The sequence below is a fragment of the Amphiprion ocellaris genome, chromosome 4, assembly GCF_022539595.1.
Source record: "Amphiprion ocellaris isolate individual 3 ecotype Okinawa chromosome 4, ASM2253959v1, whole genome shotgun sequence".
Classification (NCBI taxonomy): domain Eukaryota; kingdom Metazoa; phylum Chordata; class Actinopteri; family Pomacentridae; genus Amphiprion; species Amphiprion ocellaris.
Window position 1 is genome coordinate 6168944 of NC_072769.1, and position 14180 is coordinate 6183123.

General features: G+C 40.9%; 1 protein-coding gene across 1 annotated transcript; it reads right to left on the reverse strand.

Moving 5' to 3' along the window:
- Nucleotides 1–369: 369 nt before the first annotated feature.
- Nucleotides 370–14155, reverse strand: syngr2b (synaptogyrin 2b). The gene is made up of 4 exons (XM_023290399.3): nucleotides 13917–14155; nucleotides 9776–10013; nucleotides 5236–5372; nucleotides 370–2533 (listed from the first exon to the last, which is right to left on the reverse strand). The coding sequence occupies exons 1-4, from the start codon at nucleotides 14025–14027 to the stop codon at nucleotides 2273–2275; spliced, it is 747 nt and encodes a 248-aa protein (XP_023146167.1). The 5' UTR covers nucleotides 14028–14155; the 3' UTR covers nucleotides 370–2272.
- Between the last annotated feature and the right edge of the window lie 25 nt (nucleotides 14156–14180).

Genomic DNA, 14180 nt, shown 5'->3' on the forward strand with positions numbered 1-14180 from the left:
CATTAGTTTTCATAGAGATGGTTGAGAAATTCTCCTTTCATAATGTAAATGTTTTTAACTGCTGCACAAACTTTGTAATATGTAATCTAGAGCCCTCACATCCAACAGTAGACCAAAATAACCAGTTTATGTCTTGGCATGCTCCTCTGTTGTGCAGTGAGCTGAGTGTATCCTCTGTACTCTATATAAAACCTGTATTACTGCAGTGGATGATTAGACTTAACATGATGTGATTTATATTCTATGTACAAAAGCAGATCACAGTTATGCTTCTGCCCCCCATGACATAAAATCAAAACAAATGAGAAAAGTAACTGCACAACTCAGTGGTAAAAACATACAAACAAGAAAATCCAAGCAAAATCTGACCAGTTTTTATAAAACATTTAATGTAGGCATCACAAATCATTCTGGTCTCACATCTACAACATGAACCTTAATGAAATGTACATTAGTCTAACTTCTTATTTATCTTTGAGCAAAGTTTTAAAAGTGGACAACTTTTTACTTTAAAGAAGTAAATCATCACATTTTAGCTTTTCTTTACCTCTAAGGCCAAAAAAGTTGAAGCTAGAAATGGTACAGGTGCAGTTTAAGAAGAAAATTTGAGTCATTTAAGCTGGTAGTCATCAAAGAGCTTCACTGATTTTAAATATTATTTTAAGAACAGATTTCCCAGAACATGAAAATTAGTAAAAATCATTCAAGCACAGCAGCGAGGGCAGCTGTGATACACAGCTGTTTAAGTATAACTTCAAGATTCAATCATGGCACATTTTACTCTCATTCACTTTCCCTTCCAAAACCACTTTAAAGTTTATTTCTGTCCTTGAGGCACAAATGACAAATCAACAGCAGTGTTTTTCATGTTTTTGGCTTCAGCAATTTGGGCACATTTTAAAGGACAAACATTATCAACAAGTCTACTATCACAACAACACCGTGTTTGACAAATACAACCACAGATCCAGACTCTGCGTACACCCCTGTGGCAACCTTGGAACAATGAGCCGAAACTGATGTCAGGCCAACTTCTCAGTGTCATTTGATCTACAGAAGGCAGAACTGGATTCAGACGAGGTATTAAACTGACAAACATATTACTATAGGGCACAAAGTGACAAAGCAAACCAGCAGTCTTTCTGAGGACATGTGTTTGATTCTCATAATTACAGGCTGGGTCGTTAATGTGTGATCAGTTCTGGCTGTAATCTGCCTTTAACAGTTTAGAGTGAAAAGCCTGAGATAAACATCAGTGTTGAGAAAGCTTGATGTCCTCGGAGGAAGTGCGAGTCTGCCCTGAAGAAGAAGTATTGTTTCCGGCAGTTAATGAGTTACTTGTATGTATGAGGACATGCTCAGTGGATAAACCTGTTCAATAAGTGCAGCTATCTGCCTGCCCCTCCCTCCTGTCGATCTGAAAGTTTAAAGTGTAAAGGTGACTATGAATGTACAAAGGACACCTCTTCAGTTTGGCACATCTAACCTGGTTTCACAAATCTGTTACATTTGCAACGATCAGATTTAAGAATATGCAGGTTTTAATGATTATAGACAGTATAGATGGATTCCTAACAGAAAATATTTGCAAAAGATGATTTTATGGTTATATGGTGAACACACTCTGTGCTTCACAAATTATAACTAGGGACATTTGACTTTACATTTTCCCATGACAGTGAACTCCCAATTGCTAAATTAATTCAATGCATACTAAACTGTTAATAATTCTCAAGATTAACAAACAGAGAAGGAAAAATCCACTCAACCGAATAAGAAAAAACAATCAGGCACATACAACCATTAAAATCGCAGTTTTGCACCGTGAAATATATGTACAAATGTACATCCTCAGGTTCCACCAGAGCAAAGAGAAACGCATCGTGTGTTCTCTGATTGGCGTTGTCGTATTCTTCACAAAGTCACATTGTGCGATACATTCTACCACTACCCCTGCAGGATCAGCCCTTTTGAGGTAAAAGTTGCGTCTTTGCACACAGGTCTAAGGTCAGATTACTCAACCACCAGCTCTAATCTCAACAGTCAGCCTGATGTCTTAAGATCTGATCTCAGAGCCTTCGACGTAAACAGCAGCGTCCCTCATCTCTAACCTGAAGCTGCACTGCTCTGGTTCTCAAATGTTGGAAAAGAGTGTTACATGAAATACAAAACCACATCGATATGATATAGCTGCATGCCAGGGCAGTGCAGCTGCAGTCAGAGTACCGACAGATGACCTGGAACACCACTTCCACGTAAACCTCCCTTCGCCTCAGTAGTTGGGCGGCTGGTAGCCGGAGTCGACCTGCGGCTGGATGTTCGGGGTGAAGGCAGGCTGCTGGCTCAGATCGGGAATGCCGCTGGGATAGGGGGTGTAGGTGGTGGGGTTGTAGGTGGTGGGGTTGTAGGATGTGGGGGCGTACGTGGGAGGGTAGGGGGTGTGGTGATCCGGCAGCGGCTCCGTGTACGTTGGGATGGCGCCGTCATTTACACCACGGCGGAAACGACCGAAGGCAAAGTAGGTGAGGATTCCCTGCACAAGGAGATGAAAACATCAGGGTCACATGAGCTTCTTTCAAGACCTTTCCACTCAGTCAACAATAGAAAAATGGTTATTCTTAGATTTATATTACTGGTGCCGCAACCTTCCTATGTGCTGATGAGCCAAAACACTGACCTGTGTTGTGCTGACACCTGAACTCTACAAGACCTCTGAAGGTTCCCTGTGATATCTGGCACAGAGATGTTGGCAGCAAAGCCTTTAAATCCTGGAAGGTGCAGGTTGGACTAGCTGCAGATAAGACATATTCTAGCCTTGAATAGCCAGACCTAGCTATAAAGCAATGGACAACGGTCTGACTGTACTTCATTATCATTCTGACATAGGGGGGAAAAAGACACTCTGGTTTATTTGTTTATTTTTTAAACCAATCATATTCAGTTTAGGTGGTGCTAAGCTTAGGATGCAGTGTCACTGCACAATAGTGTCAGTAGGAATTGCTTTGGTGGAACATTTAGGCACAGAGACAAAAACATTGTCACTAAAATGGGTAATTCACCAAAAATACCAAGCACTTCTGCCTTTTTTCACAATCCAAATCTTCATTAAAACTTGTTGTGTGTTTGTTGTTGTTTCCGGTAGTGAAAGGGATTTTTAAAACGGTAAGACACAGACAGTGGACAGGGAGGAGAATGCTGTGCAAAATTAATACAATTTACTACATGAGTGGTCAGCAATGACAAATAAATACCCTACAAGTGGATTGACCTCAGAGACTCCTCAACTCAGTCATCTGGCCACAATGATTTGACGCTTGTTAAAGTCATTCAGGTCTTTACACCTGCCAGTTTCTCCTGCATTCGACACACTGACTGAGAGAACCAGCTGTTCTCTTATAGACTAATATGTGGCAGATCTTGACACACAGATAATCAATAATATTCACCTCATCTGTAGTGACTGTTTTGACCTGGGTATTACCAGGCAAACGTTTTGACAACAAATACAATATGGAAGTATCCCAGGCAGTTTAGATTCAGTTTTAGTTCTATACAGGCGAAAGGCTGCTTTAATCCTCTGAACTCCAAGCACCACTGCAGGTTTGAATGGCAGGCTGCCTTTTAAAAACTACCAAAGTTACACCCCTAATCAGAGCCATAATCTGTAGAAACAGACAGAATCTTTTATTTTTGAAGATACTTTTGAGTTCGCTCTACTTCTAGTCACAACAGTGTTGTTTCCACTGAGCTGTAGGACTTCATATTGTGGTGAGAAATGAGTCCACAGTGAGTAAAAATGTGACAAGAGCATAAAAATATCTACAATCTGCCTGCAGCTCAGACGATTAAAGGAATGGTTTGCTATTTGGGAAATATGCGTCTTCATGTTCTTACTGAATATTAGATGACAAGACTGAAAATGACTCCTTTCTTAATGGTACATTGCATTTAGTGAATATGAAGTTACAGCCAGCAGCTGGCGAGCTACACAAACATGGTAGAAACTGTTAGTCTGTAAACAAAATCAGCCCACCAGCACCTCGAAAGCAAGCTAATTAGCACATATATTTTGTTTGCAATTTCAGACAAAAGCCAAAGCATGAAAAACAAGTTTTGATGTAGGACAAGTTGCACATAACTCCTCTATGAAGTTTCAGTCTTTTCATGCAAGTCTTGACAAGAAATGGAGTCTTCTTCCTTAAATATTGAATTATTTCTTAAATGTGGGACTATATTTTAGACTCCACGAGAAGAGGAAAATATCAATGCATATTTTCATCATCAAAAAGCACTAATAATCAGTTATATTTACACATTGGGTCATAAATAATCTTATTCAGCCTCTTATTCTAAAGCCCCTTTCAGATCTGTTCTATTAATCTGATGGCAACCGAACATCTCGGGTTCTTTTCTGAATGAATATTGTAGTCATTTTTCTGTGAAATTTGCAACGGCAATCTTGCTTGGTCAAACATAGCAGCATATCTCATCAGTCTCAATGCAGCACAACTTCAAGCTGCATGTCATCACATTAAGGATAAGCACGCACAAGCCACATACTTTGAGCTACATGAAGCCATTTTAGGCAGGCTTTTATCTCATGGCCGGAAACATCACGGAAAGCACCAAAGACACAGTTCATGTGCCAAAATAATAAGAAAAACTAAGTCCTCTTTCACTTCAATCTGCAATTTCACTCTATCACAAACTGAAATTTCCAATAATTTCTTATCAATCTTTCACCAATAATAAATGTGATCTACGTTATGATTAAATATGAACCAGAGCTTGAGTTTAGTTTGTTGCTTCCAGTCTTGCAGTCTTTTCTCTGAGCTTAGCAGCTGGATCTATACGAGTGTCTGCAAGTGTGTGCATTTACGCAAATGGAATAGAAGCAACTTTGTTAATTACTTATAAAATACTCCCAACACAGTCACAGAGTTGCAGTTTATAAGCTGTAGCATGCTCTTTTTTTGTACACAGCAGATTTAGATCTAATCTTTTTATTAGTGCATTATGTCACTCGATGTACTGTTTAGTTTCACGCTTATGAAAAGTACGGTACTGTGGCGCTCTGTCACTTTCATGGGTTTGTCTGAAGCCATGAGGAACATTAACATTAATGTAACCTCTGTCTGAATGATAAACTGCAAGTCTTACATATCCCCAGTCTGAAAGACGCCTACAGTATCCGAGCATTAGTTATGAAATCAGGACAGCAGTGTTCCTGCTCACCCAGGTGGCGATAGAGAAGAATGAGAAGGTGATGGAGGCTCGTGCAGCATCTTCAGGGATGCTGCGAACATCATGAGTGCGACTCCACTGACTGGCCAACAGGCAGAAACACACAAACCACAGGAAGGTCCAGACCCCTAGAAAACACACAAACACACAGATACATTTCCCTCATTATATTATAACAGGTCAGCTGAAAACACAAATCCTGACAACAGAACAAAAACAACGGAATAAAAATTCTCCTGTTGCCATCTGCTAAAATGGACACATGCTGTTTTTTCAAACTACCACTCCTTTGTTTGCAGGAAGAATGGCTGACTGTGAACTGAGCTGTGTGCAGCTGATGAATGTTTATTTTCATCAGAATCTGTGAGGTCACCCTCCCCCTCCACCCCGCTGCGAACTCATCGTCTACTGTGTGTGACGATGAACAATACGTTATGTCAGGAGAACAGGCAGCGGTCTGTCCCGCATCACGTCAAATCTCAGAGGCTTCTGTATGAAAAGGCTCATATTCAAATGAGAAAACGAAAGAATAACAAGGACAAAATCCCTCTAAGAGGAAAACAACACTGTGGCAAAAATATGAAGCAACACTGCACAATGACTGCCAAATATCCCCTTCAAACCACCATTAATATAACCATAATCACCATTTTTGTATCAAAAGCAACCAGTCATATTAAACTAGGTTAATCTGTGGATTGAATTATTTATGTGTCAACATATGCAACTTTACACAAAATAACAAAGATCTTAATATAGCATTAGCATCCTAAATTAGAAGGACTTTAAATATTAAACAGATAATTTCAAGAGAATCAATTGCCCTGATCGTTGTGCATATTTGCAGTAATACTATTCAGCCAACTGGTATGTTTTTTTTGTTTTTTTTCAGGGTTGATATCAGTTTTTAGTAATCAAAGACACCAATAACCAAAGTTTGGACTTGATATAGCCGTGACGAAGTAAAAATAAAAATATTAAAGATGAAATTCAGAATGTGCACAAACATTACTTTTAAAACTTTGTTGTAATGTCTTTTTTGACACATTTAAACATTTATCTTGCAGTGCTGATAGGCCATTACCAGGGAAGTTTGGCCAATGAAATAGCTCTTTGGGTGATAAATTGCTTGAGACCACAGAGTGACTACAAACTGAGAGGCGATTGCATGAAAGCCAAAGCAGCACATTTTAAGGGAATTTATTTTATTGGGAATCAGTGAAAACAGAAAATAAAATAGATGAGATCATCAATGCAATACTTGTTCAACCCCTAATCTAAGTTAAATGTACACGTTTCCAAAAGCAATAAATTGTGTCAAATGATTTCGTTGCCATGACTGTACAGTATAAAGTACAGATAAAGAAGTGAGAGTTCAGAGTTATTTTTTCACTAGAAACAGGTGCAGAGTTGGAGAGGAGGTTGATGAGAACAGTAAGAGTGAAACAAAACATCAGCCTTCTGAACCCTGAACAGTTTCTTATGTTTTTTTTTTTTTATTTTGTTGTTTGCGACTAGAACATTCTATTGGCATTAAAGGGACAGCACTGGACTGCTTTAAATCCTACTTATCAGACAGGTTCCAGTTTGTGCATGTCAACAATGACTCTTCTGAGCATACTAGGGTTAATCATGGAGTTCCTCAGGGTTCTGTTTTAGGACCAATACTGTTCACATTATACATGCTTCCTTTAGGCAATATTATTAGGAAGCACTGTATTAATTTCCATTGTTATGCTGACGACACTCAGTTGTATTTATCTATGAAGCCAAATGAAACTAATCAGCTAGCTAGACTGCAAGATTGTCTTAAGGACATAAAGACCTGGATGACCTATAATTTCCATCCATCCATCCATTATCTATACACCGCTTAATCCTCACTAGGGTCGCGGGGGGGGGGCTGGAGTCTATCCCAGCTGACTCGGGCGAAGGCAGGGGACACCCTGGACAGGTCGCCAGTCTGTCGCAGGGCCACATACAAAGACAAACAAGCACTCTCACATTCACACCTACGGGCAATTTAGAATAATCAATTAACCTCAGCATATTTTTGGACTGTGGGAGGAAGCCGGAGTACCCGGAGAAAACCCACGCATGCACAGGGAGAACATGCAAACTCCATGCAGAAAGATCCCGGGAAAGCCGGGACGCGAACCAGGGACCTTCTTGCTGCAAGGCGAAAGTGCTAACCACTATGCCACTGTGCAGCCCCGACCTATAATTTCTTACTACTAAATTCAGACAAGACTGAAGTCATTGTATTTGGCCCCAAACATCTTAGAGAATTGCTTTCAAAGCATATAGTTACTCTGGATGGCATTACATTGGCCTCCAGTACTACTGTGAGGAACCTCGGTGTTATCTTTGACCAGGACATGTTCTTTAACTCACACATAAAACAAATCTGTAGGACTTCCTTTTTCCACCTGAGAAATATTGTGAAAATCAGGAATATCCTGTCTCAGAGTGATGTAGAAAAACTAGTCCATGCATTTGTTACTTCTAGGCTTGACTACTGTAATTCCTTATTATCAGGTTGTCCCAATAGCTCTCTGAAACATCTACAGCTGATCCAAAATGCTGCAGCCAGAGTACTGACGGGAGTTAGCAAGAGAGATCATATTTCTCCTATATTGGTTTCTCTTCATTGGCTTCCTGTTAAATCTAGAATAGAATTCAAAATCCTTCTTCTGACATATAAAGCTCTTAACAACCAATCTCCATCATATCTTAAAGACCTGATAGTACCATATTATCCTAGCAGAACTCTTCGCTCTCAGACTGCAGGCTTACTTGTTGTTCCTAGAATCTCTAAAAGTAGAATGGGAGGCAGAGCCTTCAGTTATCAGCTCCTCTCCTGTGGAACCAGCTCCCAGTTTGGGTTCGGGAGGCGGACACCCTCTCTATTTTTAAGACCAGGCTTAAAATCTTCCTTTTTGACAAAGCTTATAGTTAGGGCTGACTGGGGGACCCTGACGGGGTGAGCTGGTGTTTTCATTTGCACAACTGACTTCCCCTCTTGACGTCCCTTTAGTTTGCCCCTAGTTATGCTGCTATAGGCCTAGGCTGCTGGGGAACCTCTCTTGATGCACTGAGCCCTTCTCTAACTACCTATGTATTTACTATATATACCATTATTGCATTACATTCACTCTGTTTCTTTCTGTGTCCTTTCTCTGAGTGTCCCTGGTCCCAGAGCTGGATGCTTCAGATGTGTGGTTGTTCTCCCACCTCCAGCTGCCCATTTCCACCGATCTACTCTGCATTGCTCTTACTATACTTGATTTGCTCATCTACATATTTTTGAATTTACCACCAGCTATATATGTAGTATATTTAATGCCAGAGCTGTACACCATAGCAGTAAACTACAATTAGTTTCCATGTTAGTTGTACTTTGCATGTATCATCTGTCTTATCATGCATGTATTATACTGTGTGTTTTATGGTCCTTGTGTCCCCCCCCCCCCCCCCCACCTCTCTATCTCTACCTCTACCCCTCCATCTCTATCCCTCTACCTCTTCCCCTCTACCTCCATCCCTCTATCTCTACCTCTCTACCTCTTCTGTCCCTCTCAACCCGCCCGGCCAGCAGGCAGATGGGTCCCCCCACATTAGAGCCGGGTTCTGCTCGAGGTTTTTTTCCCTGTTAAAAGGGTGTTTTCCTTGCCACTGTCGCCTTTTGGCTTGCTCTGGGGGTCAGGCATATGGGTTCTGTAAAGCGTGTTGAGACAATTTGATTGTAATTGGCGCTATATAAATAAAATTTAATTGAATTGAATTGAATTGTTTGTTTTTTAAAATCCTGTCGCATTTTTTACTCACTGTGGACTGCATCTTCACCTTTATGGAAACAGCACAGAACTATAGAGAACTCAGAAGTGTTTGTTGCATAGTATGATACCACACTAATGCCAACATGAGCACTTTTTATCTTAGCTTTTTCAAAAACAGAAACAAAAGTCGAACTTCTTTGATTATTTATTTTGAGTAACCACGGAGTCAGCTTGTCCAGCATTTTTCAGTTACCTACAGCTGTTGGTCGCAGCTGAATCATTACTTACTTCCCAGCTGTGTAGAGGAGCACAGAATTTTTAGTTTTCTACAGAATGTAGTTAGTTATTTTTGGCACATTCGCTGACACATGTACATTTATGTGGTTTTAAGCTTAGACTTTATCATTTTGCTGACTAAACGGCACCCTGCAGAGGAGTTCAAGGACAATCAGAAAGCTGAAAATCCACGATTCTAGTTTTACAGTTTAGGGCTCTGATAAATAGTATAATTTTGCCAATTTCTTTGAAGAAAACATGCTTTTAAACCTCCTGTCAGGTTTTGGAGTTCAGAGCATTAAAGCTGCAAGCTATAAAATCAAAACAGTGAGCTGAAAGAAGCTAAAACACAGACTTGTGAGGAACAGCAAAGTCTGGTGATAATTTTCTGTAGGTTAGTGAATGACATTTTTTCAAATTACACATGTGCCACTGTTAATATAATAAAGCCCTTATGAAGTATGAATCCTGCTCACCTGAAAATGCCAAGTCAGCCATGACAGCATACTTCCTCTCCTGTGCGTTGCTCATGAAAGGCAGGTAAATATCCAACACCAGGAAGGCCACACATGCCAGGAATGCAATCACCCCGATGCCCACAGCGTATTGACATGCAGAGTCATTCTGGTTGAAGATGCATTTAGCTTCAGCACTGTGGACGGGGTTGATGTATCCCTCTGTCGTGATACAGGCAAACACCACAACAGCAAAAATCTGCAGTGAAACAGAGAAAAGAAGAAAGCAGCCATGAAGGACAAGTTAAGGAACAGTGTTTTTAACCTTTACTGATTTGCAAACACGCAAGAGAACATCTAGTTAAAAAGGCTTTTCAAGTTCACCCATTAACTAAAAATTGCATACTTTACATAACTGTCAACCTTTTTCAAAAGCAAAGCTAAACATTTTCAGAACAACCTACTGACTTCCAGACAGTGTCTGGTTTCAGTTCATAAAAGCACTCTTTGAAAACCCACTAGTAGGCGTAACACGTACTTTACATTTTGGTTGATATTTTCAGTTAAGAGGTGCTATGCTTTATGAAACTATTCCTTCGTGGTGCAGTAACTTGTACATCTGGTATTTACACTGGCTCCAGTGCCCTGCAGTCAAAAAAAAAACATTCAAAGAAAGAAATAAAAACCCTGGTCAACATCAAATAAATTTAGAAAAATGAAGATAAAAAAAATGTGAGAATATCAAGATGCTCACCAGCGTCTACCAGTCCACCAGGTTTGTTTACTTTCTAGAGCTGCTTCTGTTAACTCTGAAAGATCTCAGCCACCAGCAAAGCTCACCAAATGTTTCGCTGTTGGCCACAAGAGTCTTCATGCACTGCCTGCATCAAATGAACTGAACACCCAGTGGATTTCTTTTATTATAGATGCCAATGTGCCCACAACAACAGGTAAGTCCTGGTGTTAGCATGTGTTAGCATGTTGCACGGCTAATGTGGCTAAGAATACCATTTGCTTTGATCGTGTGTCCACAGGTCAGAGCTTTGTTGAAGTTGGAGAACTCAAAGACATTCAGAAATGGTGAAATAAATTTTTTTATTTCTTTTGAAAATTATTTTTCATTTCAATGTTGCTTATTTTGCTTCAGTTCAACCTAAATTCAGGTAGTTGTATCTGTTTACTTCTCTCCTGCTCTCTGTGCTCACATATACTGTATTTTAATAGAGTCAAATTCCCAAGAAAGCTGATATCATTTCTCTTACTTTTCTGTTGTCAGACAACAAAACAAATGAAACAGACTACATGTTAACCAGCAGTCACATCAGAGCCATTTTTCAAGCTGCTGCTCTGAACTGCTGATTTTATCACCACAACAGTGTCTAAATACAGGAGTTTAAAAACAAACGCTGTACAGTGAATTTAGTGATACTTACACGTCAAATGATCGCTCAGAGAGAAAGTTAGAAGAGATATACAGTCCTGGTATTATAAAGACATTCACATCTGTGTTAATTGTTTTGCTCTGCGCTGTCAATCACAGACACAGGGAGAGTCTTCTTCCTGAAAGGGGCGTGGACAGCAACAACTCAGCTGTATCTGAAGCTACACACACTGAAACAGCCTGTTTAGAACAGGGCTAAATATAGTAATACGGTCATTGTAAAATGGATCATCTTTGAAGTATTTTGAGGCAAAAAAAAAAAAATCTAAAGATACATTCTGGGGACATGTGAGACTTTCATTAATTTGCAGATAAGTGGCACAACTTGGGACCTTTACCATTTAAATCATGAAGCTGTATCCAATTCTACTGTTACAAACTGGTTAAACTGCATCATTGTATAACATCACAAAAAAAATGTGTTTTCTTATTAGTTACTCCTAAAATATTCTCCTGCTCTTGTGCTCGTCTTGCTAACAGGTTCCTTTGACTGTCCCGTGGTCGGCCGCTGATATCTGCTCTGATTACCCACCTAACCATGTGACCTACTTCTGAGTACAGCTGCCTGCCATGTGATTCCAGAGATGCCACCAGCTCCCTAACAACACTCATAATGAGATCTGGGAGCAGGACAGAGAGGGACTGTTTAACCGGTGGGAAGGAAGAGAGGCCGCGGTCCTGCCGGTGGGATGAGCCCAACGACAGAAAATGAGCCGGAGACATTAAGGAAGCAAATACAAGGGGACTTCCTAAATATGAGACAGAAGTGAGATAGGGACTTTCACAGGAGCAAATGGATGTTTCTGTAAATAAGCACAGAGAAAGCATTGGTGCGCCGAGGGACAGACTTTATATGTATGTTTTTTCTTTGAGTGCATGTTGCTTGGCTTACTAAACAGCAGAAATAACTCTGACTTGACACATTTTCAGTGCGCAGATTTTTCCTTGGTACAAGAGCAGGTGTGGTGCATAATGGGAGCTGTAGGCAGGGCTGCAGGGCGAACAATCCACTCTTGCGCCACAGGTTTTGGCTTACAGAAGCAGGATTAAAATCACCAGAGATACACGATGGTCTAGCCGGAATGAATCTGAGATGAGTTGAGCACAGCTGACAGGCAGATCACTGAGATGCATTGACTAAGATTAAGAGTGAGGGTCAGCTGAGGAAAAGCAGGTATCACCTTACCTGCCCATCAGTCGCTGTTTACCAGCAACACACACATAATCTCTCTTGCACAGTTTCCCAAACACCAGTTACAACCAAGGACACATTCTGTCCTGAGGCCTCATCTGCCACACTGGATACACTAGCTGGGTTAAGCTGTGTGTCTTGTTTCCATTTGTGCTCACAATATGTGCATATTAGCAGCAAGACGGACAAATTGTTTATAGTTAGTTACCCTTGTGTAGCCCAAAAGACATTAGCAAATTTGAAAAGGTTGTTATCTTAATGAAATTTCCAAAATGACACCACTTAACAGAGCCAAAAATTGTCCTTAAATTATGTGACTTGCGATTTCGTTGGGAAAAACAACCGCATTTCATCAAAATTACTCGGCCCTATACATGTCACATTTTTTAAAAAATCACCTAAGACGAACCGTTTATTCCAACCAAATTCTATAAAAAGGCAAATATTCTGGGTGACTCGGCTGCAACCAGCTGTCACCTGGCAAAAATTCTGTGATTTTTCAGTTGAACTGCAGCCAGTGTTTATGTTTACACAGAGCAGACAGGAGACAAGTATGGAAACAAATGAAAAATATAACCAAGAAAACATCTATTGTATGTAGAGTCAGTATTTTCCCACCAGTACTGTATCACCTGTGGGCACTTGGACAAATAATGTGCATATTGATATCATGGGTTTTTTATGTTTGTAAAATAAATAAACAAATGCAACTTTTGTTTTCAGCTTTTTTATGATTAATGTCATACTGCACAGAAAGCATGTTTGAGTTCTCTTCTATAGACACAAAGGTTTATGAAAAACTGAGGTGAAAAATTGCCCTTGCAGGGTAAAAATTAGACAGTAGAAAATAAACTGTGGAGTTCAAGCCAAGCAGATGGCAATAAAGCACATGTAGCTGCTGCGAGGAGACATTTCATTTTTACCAAGAAGTTGAAGTCAAGGACAAACTCAAGTCTCTGCTCTCACTGTGCATTTCACTGCATCAAGTCATTTTGAACTTTGCAAGTCAGTATCCTAATCACAAAAACAAATCTGGGCCATAAAATTTGCCTAGCAACATGTGATCAGGGGTGTGCGACAACTTCCCACAACTTTCCCAGGTGCCTGACTTCCCCTCTCTGTGCAAACGTGTCTGTGTGACCTCCTCAGAATGAAACTACCAACACCACATGCTAAAACGCGACCGAAGCGGATCACGCAGTCTATATGTGGTTGGCGTTGTGTTTCAGGAAGTGAGAACCTCTGTGTGTTTGCGACAGTTTTGTGTCTTTGTCCTCTGACAGCAGCAGTGTTGACCTGAGCTGTCACCGAGCTGCTGTCACCGAGCAGCTGCATGTAACGCGACTCCCGGTGGACACGCTGCCTTAAAGCCGAAATAAAAATATATCCTTAAACCGCTCCGCATGGGCAGTTCAGGGGCTCCGGGCCAGACGCACCTGTTCACACACCAGGCCGAACACTCCTTGAGCCTCATCGGAGACTTTACAGCGACTTTAAAGCATAAAACCCAGCCTGATCGGTGCACTCACCCAGCTAAGCAGCCGCACGATTGTCTGCGGTTGTCGGACGAACTTCAAGAAGTCGAAGCCTCCTCCTGCGAGCGCAGCCCCATAAGCACTACCGCCGCCCGTCTCCTCCATCTCTCGGATCCTTTGGGGCTCTCCGTGCGGCTCGGACCGATCTGACAGCTCAGCCTTCCTGCTAACTAAACTTAAACTGGAAACTACTGCCACCTCCTGCTGCGCTGCTTCACCGGAGCCACTCCGAGGAGCTGCGCAAAAGGCCGTGCGTAA

What these genes read in the sequence shown, in the direction of transcription:
- syngr2b (XM_023290399.3), bottom strand. Translation starts at nt 14,027, where the DNA reads ATGGAGGAGACGGGCGGCGGTAGTGCTTATGGGGCTGCGCTCGCAGGA. An exon ending in TCGTGCGGCTGCTTAGCTGG is followed by an intron (nt 10,014 to 13,916) that starts GTGAGTGCACCG and finishes GTTTCACTGCAG; the next exon opens with ATTTTTGCTGTTGTGGTGTT. An exon ending in TCTTCTCTATCGCCACCTGG is followed by an intron (nt 2,534 to 5,235) that starts GTGAGCAGGAAC and finishes CTCCTTGTGCAG; the next exon opens with GGAATCCTCACCTACTTTGC.